Below are 13,894 nucleotides of genomic sequence, written 5' to 3'. Positions count from 1 at the left end.
TCATTTATCAAATCAAAGTCAATTTCTCATCTGATTTCTCTTATTTTACAGAAAACTCACATAAAATACTGATGGGATTTGACCTTTGACCTCGACATCTACCTTCACAGTAGACCCAAAGGTTGAGATTTGTCTTGATCTTCTTCAATATTTCTGCATCTGACATGGTGCCAATAAAGAAAACAACAATTTACAAAACTCACGACTGGTAGCATAAAGCTGAGCTCAAAATAATTTTTTTTACCTAAGAAAGTAATCTGTAAACTTAGCATTCATATTTTTATGCACAGGAGTCGAGTCTAAAGAAAAGTGTTCCAGGATAATCAGCTGAAGACAAAAGAAAGGGGCAAACTCCAGGCTGCTTTAAAAGGAGACCTATCATTTCTGCTGCAGACTGAACTCTGTAATAAAAACGCTCCTATCAGACAAATTACCCATCTATGGACTTGCACCTGATATAAATCAGATGGGAGAAAAATTCCACCTCCTGCTTTAATAAGCATCTTGCTCTGTGTTCATGGAAAGATCAAACATTTCCCCAACATTCTTGTGAAGACAGTGTGGGTGTGTGCGTGTGTGTGCGTGCGTGTGTGTGCGTGTGTGTGTGTGTGTGTGTGTGTGTGTGTGTGTGTGTGTGCGTGTGTGTGGGGGGGTGTACGTGTGTGTGTGTGTGTGTGTGTGTGTGTGTGTGTGTGTGTGTGTGTGTATGTGTGTGTGTGTGCGTGTGCGTGTGTGTGTGTGTGTGTGTGTGTGTGTGTGTGTGTGTGTGGGGGTGTGTGCGTGTGTGTGTGTGTGTGTGTGTGTGTGTGTGTGTGTGTGTGTGTGTGTGTGTGTGTGTGTGTGTGTGTGTGTGTGTAGGTGTGGGGGTGTGCGTGTGTGTGTGCCAACATAAAATTACAGTCTGGCATTGAAAGAGGTAAATTAAACTCCCTGCTGGTTATGATGCACATTTGCAGGCTTTCTTTTGTGTGCTTTGACTACAGGGCGTTAATATTCGAGATGAACAAGCCAGATAGCTGCAGACAGGAAAAAAAGAGTAATGTTGGCACCCCGGGTGAAGAAGTCTGAAAATAATTTCCTAACAGCATAATCACATTTTGAAAGAATCCACATTTTAATTTGAGGAATGTTTTTTTTTCTGTCAAGACAAAAAAAAAACAGTGTAACAGAATAATTGTCAAAAGCAAATTACCAGTGGCACACTTGTTGGCACTTTTAAGACTCCATAAAAAAGTAGCTGAATCAGTTTTATAAATTTGATCTTAACTTTTTTGAAAGATTTTTAAAGGAGTGTCTAAGAACTGACATAAATCGTTAATAGCTGTTTCCCCTTAAATTTAAGTACAATGTGACAAAAAGGCCACTGGCAATTAGTCTGGGACAGGACCTGCATTTATTTGGCCATTGTGCAAGATAAGAGTCATAGGATCTTTAAGTTTTCTTAAAAACCAATAAATACTTCTAATCCACCATCACATACGTAAACATGTGAATTTTGTTTTAGCTGTGTCCCTGGCATCCTCCCCCCCTCTCCAAACTCTTCCTTTTCCCGCCTGGGGAGCGAATTGGCTCATTACTTGATTCCACTGCCTCTTGCGTATTGGAGCTGTCCTTTTAAAACACAGACATCATGAGAATCGGCGATGGTGGGATTGGAAAATGCTGGAGAACCCGTCCTAATTAAAGCCAAGCACTCATCTATGTCATTTCACGATGGGAAAGTCTTCCGTCCCTGACCACACTCTGCAACAACTGCACCTTAAAAATTGTGAGGATCATAAAAAAAAGTGCTCTGAACAGAAGCAAAAGCTTACCAAAACACCAGTTTGCAATACATTTTATTCCATTTTAACTTTAATGATATCGCAATTGCGTGGCTGCAAGATCCCCACTTGTCCTGCAACAGAGCGGCAGACATTTGTCTGTATTTCTCCTGAAAAGGGGGGGAAAAAAAGGGACTCATGCCGAATGACAGGCAACAACTCTGATTTGTGTTACTTAAGATGATGCCCAAACATTTTTTTTATTTTTATTTTTTTAAATGCACAATCAACCTTATTACAATGATTATGTCTGAGTGAGAAATGTTTCTACTTGTTTCATAACTTCTTCATCAGTAACTGTGATTTCTTAACATCACACTAGATTTGCACATCCTTCCCAGTTATCAGGGTCGGTGACAATGTTCTCTGCTTCTGTGTGTGAGGTGGGAACAAACAAGAGGGTGTTTGTGGATAGTTTGAAGCCATTCTCTTGGCCTGCGGGCCTCACAGTGAAGGATCCCTCCAGCCTTATTTTGCGTGTGGACTCATGCCGGGATAACAGTGTGTCAGTCAATCCCCGCGCAACAATAGCTCAAGATGAGAGAGGTGTAAAGAGTGAGACAGAACGCCAACTGCGCAGCGTCTTGCTTTGACTATGGCGTGCTTATCAAACAAAGCATCAGCCTCTCTGTGTGGCCTCCTTACTGGAAAACTGCTGAAGAAAAAAAAAAGAGGCTGCGATCACAATACGTTTTGACCACAAAATCGTGTTTGCACGTGTTATCTGTTGCTGCCATGGCAACCCACGTGACAAAGATGGGGGGGAAAGACTGGAACAAAAGTAAACGGCAGAGCATTTCAGACTTGTGTTGCGCCGACGAGGCAACATTACGAACCGTCCTGCTCGGCTGCAGGCTTTAAACGAGCTAACAAAAGGTTAACGCTGCGACGCGGCTTTCCAATTAGGAACAAGACAAACTCCGCGTCCTAACGAGTGTTCTGGGCCAATTAATCCGAAGGCGAGTGGCATCCTTATGGCAGCCGACAGACAGTCTGGTCAACGTAGCCTGCCGACGCTTCACTTTGTGCCAAGGAAAATGTGTCACAAGCAGCTGGGCAGAGCATGTCGTACGTGCTCCAGCACCAGATGGAGCGCTAAAACCAGATACTTCCTACTCTGACTAATTGGGTGGCATTTTATGTGCAATACCAGTAAACAGTGCCTTAATTTTTTGTATTATTATTATTATTATTTAATGCTATTGATGGTTATTCATTTATTAAGGTGGCACAAAGAAGGTACAGCAAAATGAATGATTAGATGTTTGATCATGTAGTAATGGAGGCCACCTAGTTAAGACCAAAGACCGATACATATCAAGACCAAACCAAAGCAAAATCCTTTACAAAGCCATTGCTGTAATCATAATAACATAGTTGTTTCTGCAGATGTTTGTAGACAATCTGCCTGTGGTAACTCTTCACCACCTCCAAACTAACTGGTTGGACTTGCATCTTCAGTGCACCATCACGACATTGGAGGGAGACCAAATTTGTAATGAGAATCTTAACTACATCTGACAAGTTAGTCCCCAATCGAACCGACTCTGTCGGACTATCGGGTATGAAGACAAAGAGTTCTGAAATATGGTCTCGAGACTGAACTTGGTTGGTCTTGAACCTGAATACCAAAAAAAAAAAACTGTTTGGCTTTCATCACGTTTTTCTGAAAAGGCAGTGAGTCTGAACGGGGCCCTGCTTGAAGAACCAAAAAAAAAAAAAGAGGAAGAAAAGAACATGTTTAATCTCCTTGCCAGAAATTTGTTAACATGCTCACTTCACAAGGCTTATTTAGTGGGGGCCTTGATCCATATCCCACGTGTAATTTTTATTTAATCTATGTCTGTTTGCACGACTCGAAACTCTCCACCAGACATGGTTCCTTTTTTTTCTTCTTCTTCTTCTTCTGTTTTTTTCCAATTATACAGAACATCAGCGGTTGAAATTATGGGTTTGGAGCCATTTCATCTCTCAAGAGGACACATTTGTTACAGTGTAAACACGAACGCTGTTGGATCGGTTTAACTGATGATGCATCTGCAGCTGATTCACGGCTTTGAGCTCAGAAGAGCTATGAAAAAGCTTGTAGCTCATTTTGCTGAGTTATTGATGGATCTTATGCTCTTATCTTGGGGGGGAGGAGGAGCATATTGAGTGTATATCTTTTTTTTTTCTACTTAAAGCTTTTACATCCACATGCAGCCAAGAAACACTTCAAAATGCAGAAAATTATTACTTTTAAACAACTTCTGCTTCGTGTGTTTAGACGTTCAGGGCATAAAAGAGAAAAGCTGCGCAAACTCTTTCAGCTCAGACATGATTTAAAACTAATGAATGCATTTGGATGTAAGGATCCCTGTTGTAAAAAAAAAAAAAAAAAAAAAAAGTTCTTCAGAATAGCAAGTGGAGTGTTTAAAAGCTTGTCATTAGCTGCTTTATAGCTCCACTGAAGTGGCTTTGTCTGTCGTTGAGTGGCCCCCATCAGGAAACGGACTGCTGTGAGTGGCCCCTCTTGCCATGCTAATAGACTCATTGTGCAAATGTGTGGGTGAATCTGTGTGTGAGTGTGTTTGCAGCAAACATACATAATAAAAAAAAAAAAAGAAACACACACAGACTTCTGGTTTTTGTTTTGTTTTTTTTCACCTTTTGACACCTTCCAGATGCAAATTCCAGTACATTTTATTGAGATGTTATATAAATGATCAACACACAGCGGTGTAGTAATGATAGAGTGGAAATAAAATGGAAGATGCTCTAATGTCGCCGCCAGTATTTCAATCTGATACTACTAAATAACGTCAAACTGCTGTCAGAAGTCGCTTTATGGGTTATTAGAGTCCACTTGTGAGTAAATTAGATAGCGTATAAACACAGCTGCTCTGCTCTCAGAGGTTTTTTTGGAGGACTTTAGTGACAAAACAGCATCATCAAGATCAAGAGGACAGGGAGACATTATAAAGAAGTTAGAAGCAGAAGAACAAAAAGAATACTTCAGGCTTTGAACGTCAAATTCATTTCTTTCGGTTTGTTTTTGTTGTTTTCTGTGCACAAATGCACCCAGATAACAGAAGGGCGGCACACAAAAACTGCAATTTTAAATGAATTTCCTGCAAGTCTTAGATTCCAGTGATCATCATGCCAAACTTTTAAGTTGCCAACGGGGGAAACACACATTTGTAATCCGTCTTCAGCCTGAAGGTTTTGAATTTGAAATTTACACCCTGCTGTAAAGTTTGGAAACCTCCTGGTTATTCCACCAGATGTTGGTTTCTGAACTCTTCCTGAGTTCAAACGTTAGTATTGTTGTCTCTAAATGAGTGTGAACTCATCTTTGCGTTGCGTGAGATCTAAAAGCGCTGCATCTTTGTCGTTATTTTGACCATTTCTCCTTTTCTGCATATAAAAGCCAAATTTTTGCTTGGAATTTCGGAGACATGTTGTCATAGAATAAAAGAACAACGTTCAATTTACTCAAGCATCCGCCTTTAAAAAGTAAAACAAGAGAAACGGATCATTTATCTTATTAAGTGTCCTCTTAATTTTTCCCAGAGCCGTGTATGTATATATAATCTTAATTTGAAGACGTTTGCTTTCATTCATTTATGCATTTGTACGCTCCAGACAAAACTAGGACGGCAGGATTCAAACACGTCGGAATAAATCGGTGGGGACTTAAGAGCAGCACGACGCTTTTCGGCGTGTTGAACACGAGTGAACGCTCGGGCCGAGACAGAATGATTGATAATCACGGCCAAACGTTCCAAATACTCAAGCGTGAAAACATATTTTCGATCTCTGTGGCCTTCCCCACCTCTCTCCCTTGTCGAGAGATGGTATCGCGTTAAGTCGAGGGCTCGCCTGCACGTCCCGCTCGTACGAGAAACCAGAACCTGTCATTTAGTTGGAGAAGACGTTGACGCTGGGAGCAGAAGAGCAGCGGAGGAGTTGATTGATGTGAGCTAAAGCCTGTCAGCGGAGGGTTATGGATCAGCGCAGAACAGCACACAAATGACTTCCAAATGGTCTCGTCTGCTACTGTCAGACCAGATTGATTCTCTGTGTCTCACTTGACTTTCTCTGACAAAAATCACACACGGGGCAACGCTTTTTTTTTATCTGCAAATGAGCTGCAAGTATAACATTTTAAAGAAACATTGATTGAAACTTTCGCAGTGGTTGCAGCTTCAGGTTTTTCCCCGTCTAGAGACTGAATTCTTTGCCCAGTTTTCTTTCCAAAATATTTCAGGGTCAGTCAGATAGAACGGAGAGTCCCTGTGAACAATTCCTATGCGCTGTTCCCGATTGGGAATGCGTTTTTTTTTTGGGGGGTGGGGGGTTCTTCTAATCCACATCATCGTTGCTTTGGCTGTATGTTTAAGCGACAGAAGGTAAATCTTTGTCTCAAGTGTTAAGTTTTCTTCTGAGGTTGTCCCGTGTTTAGCTCTGACTCTGGCCAGCTTCCCTGCTCTGCACAATGCTGCCACCACCGTGTATCACCACAGGGATGATGTGTTCGGGATGATAGGTATTGTTAGTTTTCGTAAATTACACGTAGATAAACTTTTAAACAACTCAGTTTTGGACTCATTTGACCTGAGCGCCTTCTTCAGCAAAGCATTGCATTTGCTTAATTTAATTTAGTTGTTTTTTCTGTTTTTTTTTTACACAAAAAAATTTCGATTGCTTTTTCAGACTCGTTCCATTCTTTAGCTTGCAAATAGAGAAACAGCCTATGTGGGAAAACGGACATTATTTTTTTTTATTTTTTTTTTAGCTATGCTCACAAGAATCCTTTCATGACCACAAACATCTTTTTCATTCCTGTTGCAAACTTTTTCCAGTGAACACATCCAGGATGTCACAACGTTTTCACCCCTGCTGCACACCTCCCAACGCGCTGAGGAGAAAAAAAAAAAAAAAAGAAAGTATTTGGAATCTGCTTGTTTGGTCTGCCTGCTCAAATCATCATGTGACATTTACTGTACACGCGGTCACCCGAAAGCTATTTTTAAGTGGAACCTGCTGAAACAAAGGGGGACATTATGTAGGTTTAACAGAGCTAGTGTAAAAATATCCCGAAAGCTCAGTCGGTTGAAGTGTTAAGCTGTTAGAAATAATTACCCCCACCTCTTAGTGTTACGGACAGCCCTGCCTGCTGGGTTTGCACACAATAGAGCAGCCAGAGCTCAGAGCTGCGGCTGCGTCTGGCCTTTGCCTCTGTCAGTCTAACTATGCTGACATGGGGCAACATTTTCCAGGCTGCTTAAACAGCCCCAGCGTTTTTTTACAATGGGTTATTTTCTCGAACAAAAACACTGCCACTGGTCATTATGTGCACATTTCCGAAGTGACTCTAGGCAGGTTTTTATGGCGTACTTTGGTGAGACAACTTGGAAATGTAAAACAAATGTAGGGCTTCAGCACCACAATAATGACCATTCAAATGTAGCCTTAAAGAAGCTGGGATGTATTAAAAAAAAAAGAAGAAAAGACGATCAGACATGCTTTGAGTTTTGCGTCGTGATTCAGTTTCGCATTCGTGGATTCCCCCAAAAAATGCAAGTCCTTTTTTTTTTTTTTTTATTTTTTTTTTTTAAGTACACCACATGTGCATGAAAGCTACTGGCACGTAAAGTGCACACCCCAGGGCCCTAACCACTCCAGCCCCCTCCTCTTCACACCACCGGGCCAACCTCCGACAGTGCAGCTCCAGAAAGGTGGTCAGCGTCGGGGCCGAGCCTGCAGTGCCCCACACGTCGCACGCAGCTGTTCCAAAATAGATGCTGCGCAGACGTGTAACTTAATACCTAAAAATGACCTCATTCCGTCTCAGCCGGTTAAAGTCAAAGGTGACGTTGCTTCCTCTCAATAGTGCTGGCCTGCGAGGCGAGACAGTGCAGTGCGGTCGATATAATGCCCGGTCAGGCAAAGCGCCAGCAGCTTCTTTACAGCGTCAAACTGCTGATGGTCCAGCAGGCTGCAGGATAGCTGCTACATTATGTTGTTTCAGGGCTTTTGGTGCCAGCGTGCTACATCAGAAGGTGGAGCGGATCCTGTTGAAGGCCAGCTGTTTCAGTGTAGGCTGTGTGTGAAGGAGCGCGTGAGGGCTTGAATGCCGGACGGATGGTAATTGTGCCTGTGTGTGTGTGCGCCATGCAAATGCCTCCGTCTTACTTATCTGTGAAATGATTCCAGAGATGATTGAGAGTTTTGGAAACGTTGGAACAAATGACCGTTTCCAGGAGAGTTCTGAAACCCGCGAAAATAACTTGACTCCAGAGCAGGACTAAGATTTGAGACCCTGCATCACTAATGTTGTTCTTTCAGCACGAGAGGGGAAACTGCTGAGGTGAGCGCAAACTCTACCGCCATCTGCTGGTCACATGAGAACATGGTTTGCGACCAAAAGCCTCCGAAATGTTCAAACGAGTCCAGATTAGACTTTCAAACAGAAACCAACAGTGTTAACATGATAAAATATAAAGCAGAATACGAGTACAGTGTGGCCGTAATTTTTTTACTCTGCAAGACAAGTAAGAGAGGGAATAAGAAATATTGTCAGGTGATCAGAGTCCACCGTGCTGTATCAATCAATCAATCAATCAATCAATCAATCAATCAATCAATCAATCAATCAATCAATCAATCAATCAATCAATCAATCAATCAATCCCTGCCACTGTGTTGCCTGTTTTTTGTTGTTGTTTTGCCCTGTTGTACCTTCTGAGTACCTGCAAGTTTGTCTTAAATGTACTTTAAGAGCCCAATATAGGACAGGTGCACCAAATTATATTAAGAGTATAAGAGTAAAGTAAGTCATCAGTCATCATTTTCTCACTTTTCTTTTCAAAAGTCTCAGGAACTATCTGACCTTTTCCTTTCACTTTGCAGTCATTTGCTATTTTTGGTTGGTCTGTCACCGAAAGCCCCCAACAAAATACACTAAAGTGTGGAGCTTAACATGACAAAATAAGATCTATGCAAGGCACTGCAATACATCAACATGTTAACTTATTGAGTTATTGAAAAGAAATTACTGTAAACAAATGTAGCCACTTGTAAAATATTTTTTCTTTTTCCAACAGATGAGTATTTCTAACAAAAATCAGATGTGATTCCTTTTTTTTTACTCTCTCCAAATGTTGATCTAACTTGTTTTGCCTTATTTTTTTGCACATAAAGGAACACATAAATTAAACAAAAGCTAAGACAAAAAAAAAATGAATTAAAAACATATTTAATGACAGAGCAACATAACAACCACAAGGTGTCACTGTTAACCCAATGTGTGAGAATATTCATTTTACCTTTGAGGAGTTTTTTTCCACAAGTTATGAGGAGTGTGAATCTTAAACTTACTCATATTTGACTTCTCGTATATTTTTCTCCCATTATTTTTTGCCGCAGATGTTGCATAAGTACAACACCTAATACCCAGCAAGAAGTGAAAACAAAAATACACACACACACACACACATTTATATATATATGCTGATGTTTATACATCAGCATCAGTGGAAATAGTGTTTTTCTTCTTCTGTATATGTTCTCCTGAGAGCAGGTCACAGCTGCAGATCGCACTGGAATGTCTGCGCCGTTACCTTAAAACAGACTGTGCTTCATGGTAAACATCAATCATTAGTGTCTTTTATGAGGACTCTCAGTGCAGTTTTTTGTTTTTCAGTAAAGTCATTAAAGATGCTTGGTTTATACTCGCAACATGAGGTGCCATGGGAAGCTGCTTTTTTGTTTTGTTGGGGGTTTTTTTAATCGGCGTGTGGGTCAACGAGTCTGAAGTTCTCTTTTCGCAAAAAAAAAACTGCTTTTAACAGCATAGCTGGCAGTTTTTGGAACCCTTGCCTTTTGGTCAGAAATCAAAGCAAGTCTTCAGGAATCCCAGGATCTGTTTTCATTTACTATCAAAGTTATATTGAGGCAATAAGCCGTGGAAAAGTGCCTGGTACGTAAACTGTTTATCTTTTCCTAAAGTACCTGGACCTTTGTTATTAAGTCATTAAGATCCGGCTTTTCTTCCCTGGACAATTTTCCAACGCTTACAGTGGGGCTTACCTCGGCCTTTGATTTGGCATTACAGTCGGATGAGTCACCCGGTAGTAAGGACAACTTCAGAACTCAAGAGCGTATCTAGATTAGAGAGAAACTGCAAAGCAGGGTATTTGCTGTTGCGTTTTATGTGACTCTTAAGTGGAAATAAGTGCTTGAAAGTCAAGTTGTTGAAATTCGGTCCACGGCACTAAGTGGATCCACATGGAGTCACAATGTGGTTTGCAGCAGGACCCGGTGCTGACCAACTGTACTCTTTTTAAACCTGGACTGACGAGACACTGCTGTCGGATCACAAAATGTATCCTATTTTTTTTTTTTTTTCATGCAATGTTGCGTAGACATTAAAAATGTTGTTGCTGTAGTTTGACATCAGATTCTCAGAGTCAGCCCTGTAATTTGACATCCAATCATCATCGTGGTTTCGTGACACTTCGCTGAAGGCAAACTGTCGTTTCTTGAGTTATTCATCTCTGAATCTGTCTCTTACCTCCCCCTCACACTCTATCTGCCTTGCATTTCTCTGTCGTATAAAACGACTGCTAAATCCACAAAATGATGTTGAAGCATCACCTTTCTTTGCAAGTGGATTTATGTGCCAAAGTGAAAAGTCTGGCATGTATTTGTTTTCAGTCGCTTCGTGGAGAACAATCGCTCTAAAGTCACAGCCAGCACTAAATGGGAATGATTCAGATCAAAGCACATTCATGTATTGGAACACTTTTTTTTTTGCTGAAAAGCATATTTTATTTTTCTGTTTCTTGCTTTAGTATATTGACACGTACAGTAACTGCATGATTAGTAACCGTACATAGCACCATAATTATGCATGTCTTATGAGCAGCAATCACCCCTCATCATCCACACGTACATTCATACATATTGTTTATATACTTCCATACATACTGTACCATACATGTGATTCTTAAAATCATCTTTGGATAAAGCAGGGCAAGCAAAGTCAACATTTCTCTGTTCAGTACCAATGCCCACTGAATACAACACACAATGTTTACAATTCAAGTATTGAATATTAAAAACACACTCACTTACACACACACATATATATATATATATAAGTTACAGTGTAATGGTTATTACAAAAAAAACATACAGGATTACATTTCTACAAAGTTAATGGCACATAGTGCATAAAGTATTCTCAAACTTCTGATACAGATCTCATAAAAGAAAAAAAACTGAACGACAGCCAAAGGTTTTCTAGCTGCTCGCCGACTTTTACCATTGTCAGCCGTTCTTTAAATCGGAGGAAGCTGCATTGTCTGAGGAGAGAATAGAGTCTGGATCTGTTTCACAACTTTGGTTAAAAAGCTCAGCATCTGCATGCCAGCGTGTTAAGCTACATGATGGTTGTCACGGTAACAGTTGTGGATTAGGAGATCACGTCGCCCACAGGGAGGAGATGATTTCCCCTGGGATGAGTTTGGCTGGTATATCTAAGAATCCCGCATCGGGATCAGACATATCAAGACATTTCTAACTCTGCCGGTTAAAACAAAAAGAGGCTCCGCCGTAGAAACAGTTACTCCAAATGTCCGTATTTTCCGTTTTTAGATCAGAGGTAATTCCAGTGGTTAAAACGCACAGTACTTTAAGGTTAGTGGTTATGCGATACGTCATTAGAGCACCTTGTTGGCAAAGCAGACAGCGTCTCCTCTGCTGGTAGTAGTCATTGTATCATATTACAAACAACATGTTCAGAGGTCAGTATAGAATAAATACGGTTGAACATAAATATATTACAACACAGCTCAGAGTACAGAGGCTTGCGAGTGAGAGGTAGGGCTGTGAGGACTTGGAGTAGGCCAAACGGAGTGGCTGAGATGTCACACCTGACAGTGTGTCATGTACAGTAAAAAGATGAGAACTTGTGCAATGAAATAACACTCTTCTACACTGAGCTTATACTCTACGAAACGATCTGGGTTTCCTCTCACCGCAGAGGCGTTCACCTGAACGGTTGGCATGTCAGTGTGACTCTCGGTGACATTTAGTAGCGAGGTGTTGAGCGCATTTGTTGGCAACCAAGGTAAAGACGTGAATAAATCATCTTTTCTTACCGGGGCATAATCTTTAGGAGGTTGGAGCATACGGAGAGAAGGACCGTATGCTGAATAAACTCATCAGAGACCAGGGTTCCCTTCTTATGGGTTATCTGCAGGATTTAGAACTGGTGACTGAGACAGAAGAAGAATAAAGTCAGCTTTATGTCTGCTTTAACATTTAATTGAATTATTTAAGCTATTTCCAAGGCGTTGGGTGGAAAAAGGCAAACATCATTAAAGACTCTCCGCCATATTTAACGGGTTTGAGTACTTTTCCACATTCCTTCATAGTTTCACACAAACCATTCGTTTGTCACCATAAAGCAAAATTTGGTTGAATCTAACCAAAAATATTGCTGTGATCAAAAAATACAGTAAGATTCAGAAACGTCCACATGTTGTGAAGACGTGACGATTTTTAAATTTGTCCTGAAATGACAAAATGTTACGGTTTCCTGACAAGAGTTCAAAACAAGTGATTTGAAAGTAGGTGGTGTCCAATCACTGGCGACTCTGTGACTAACACCCAATATAAACATAGACAGATGTAGTTATGGCCAACGATAACCTAAAAATGGATGAACACTGAAAAGGACCTGCACTCAAGTTAAAAGCTGAATTATCAACAAGCCATATCAAAATAAATATGCTAATGTTAGCTTACTGTATCAGCAAAGCTTGAACACTGTAGACGTATCTGTCAAGTCAGGCCCATCTTGAGAGACAGAGGTGAAGTTATGTGTGTTTTAGGTGACTCTCCGTCAGATCAGCATGTGTTGCAGCAGAATGTATGAGCTGTCCTGGAGAAACTTTGATTGTGACCAAGTCTGTGTCCCCGCAAAGAAAAGGAAATCAAATATTAGAGACTGCAGAGTCCGAAATGTTATTAGTGAGGAGGTTAAATGTGACACTGGTTAAATGTAGTGAGTTTGTTTACAGCTGCAACGTTTCCAAGGAAATAGTCGTGCCGCTAATTTTAATCATATTAGCTGGACTGGAACTCTGTTTTGCCTGATTATTGTTCTTAAATCCTAATCTGTTTTTTGTTTTTTTCTTACACATTTTTACCAGCAGTACCAATGACAATAAAGACAGATCACAGACTGTAGCAGGGACACACAGGTAGCATCGCAATCAAAATGTAAAGTTCTTCAAAAAAAATGTTCCCCTAAACTTTGACCTCTGATGTGAGGCGGGTCAGGAGCACCGTCAGTATTTAGTTACTTTGAAAAAGTCTAGAGATTTACCGTCTCAAGTTACATATGGATAATAGTTATGACAGTTTTACATTTTCTCAAAGTGGTAACAGTAAGAGAACCATTCATTTCTTAATATTTTAGTGCATAACGCTCCAGCAAAGTGTTTGCCAGGAGAAACAGAAGTTAAATTCAGAAAAGACTGTTTTAAGATGAAAACATTTAACTTGATAAGAACACCGCCGTTTTCCTTCTGTTTCTAGTTCTTGCATGCTCCTCCCCCCCCCCCGCCCCTCGGTGACCAGCAGGTCCCAACTCCCTTGGTAATACAACGACATCGGTAAATACATTTCCAAACCACAAAAAAAGTGCCACAGCAAAATGGCTGGCAAGCAAATAAAGCTGGCTCGTCTTCAGTTTTAAGGAAACGCTTAACGGTGACAGCATGCGGCATTAGTGGACTGTGTTGCATATCCATTAGCTGCCATCTGGAGACCGGAGATGTCACAGCTGACGACGCTGCTCCGTGCTCGCGGCCGACGACTGGATCCAACAAATGACTCTTTTATTGTGTGTTCCTGGCCCACTGTCATGAGACTTGAATTTAGAGATTTGTTTTTGACTCGGCTCTCAGTGAACTTGGAGGAGAAGACCGTGATGAGCGTGGGGAATGCACTTCCCACAGAAACCGCCGCAGCGACCGTAAATTCTCGTTCCGTCCTACGCATGGAAATGAATGAGA

At 41.0% G+C, this 13,894-nt stretch overlaps 1 protein-coding gene across 2 annotated transcripts in view; it reads right to left on the bottom strand.

Annotated features, from left to right (window-relative positions):
• Positions 1-765: 765 nt before the first annotated feature.
• LOC103465836 (A disintegrin and metalloproteinase with thrombospondin motifs 20) overlaps positions 766-13,894 on the bottom strand; it is a 103,894-nt gene continuing 90,765 nt past the window's right edge. For both annotated transcript variants that reach the window (XM_008411017.3, XM_017305348.2), the window contains one exon: positions 766-13,872. In XM_008411017.3, the coding sequence (XP_008409239.1) occupies positions 13,783-13,872 (90 nt within the window). In that variant the 3' untranslated portion in view covers positions 766-13,782. The remainder of the gene's footprint in view (positions 13,873-13,894) is intronic.

The sequence above is a fragment of the Poecilia reticulata genome, chromosome 6, assembly GCF_904066995.2.
Source record: "Poecilia reticulata chromosome 6, P_reticulata-male-v2, whole genome shotgun sequence".
Classification (NCBI taxonomy): Eukaryota; Metazoa; Chordata; class Actinopteri; order Cyprinodontiformes; family Poeciliidae; genus Poecilia; species Poecilia reticulata.
The sequence above is the reverse complement of the archived record's forward strand: the minus strand, read 5'-3'. Positions and strand labels throughout refer to the sequence as shown.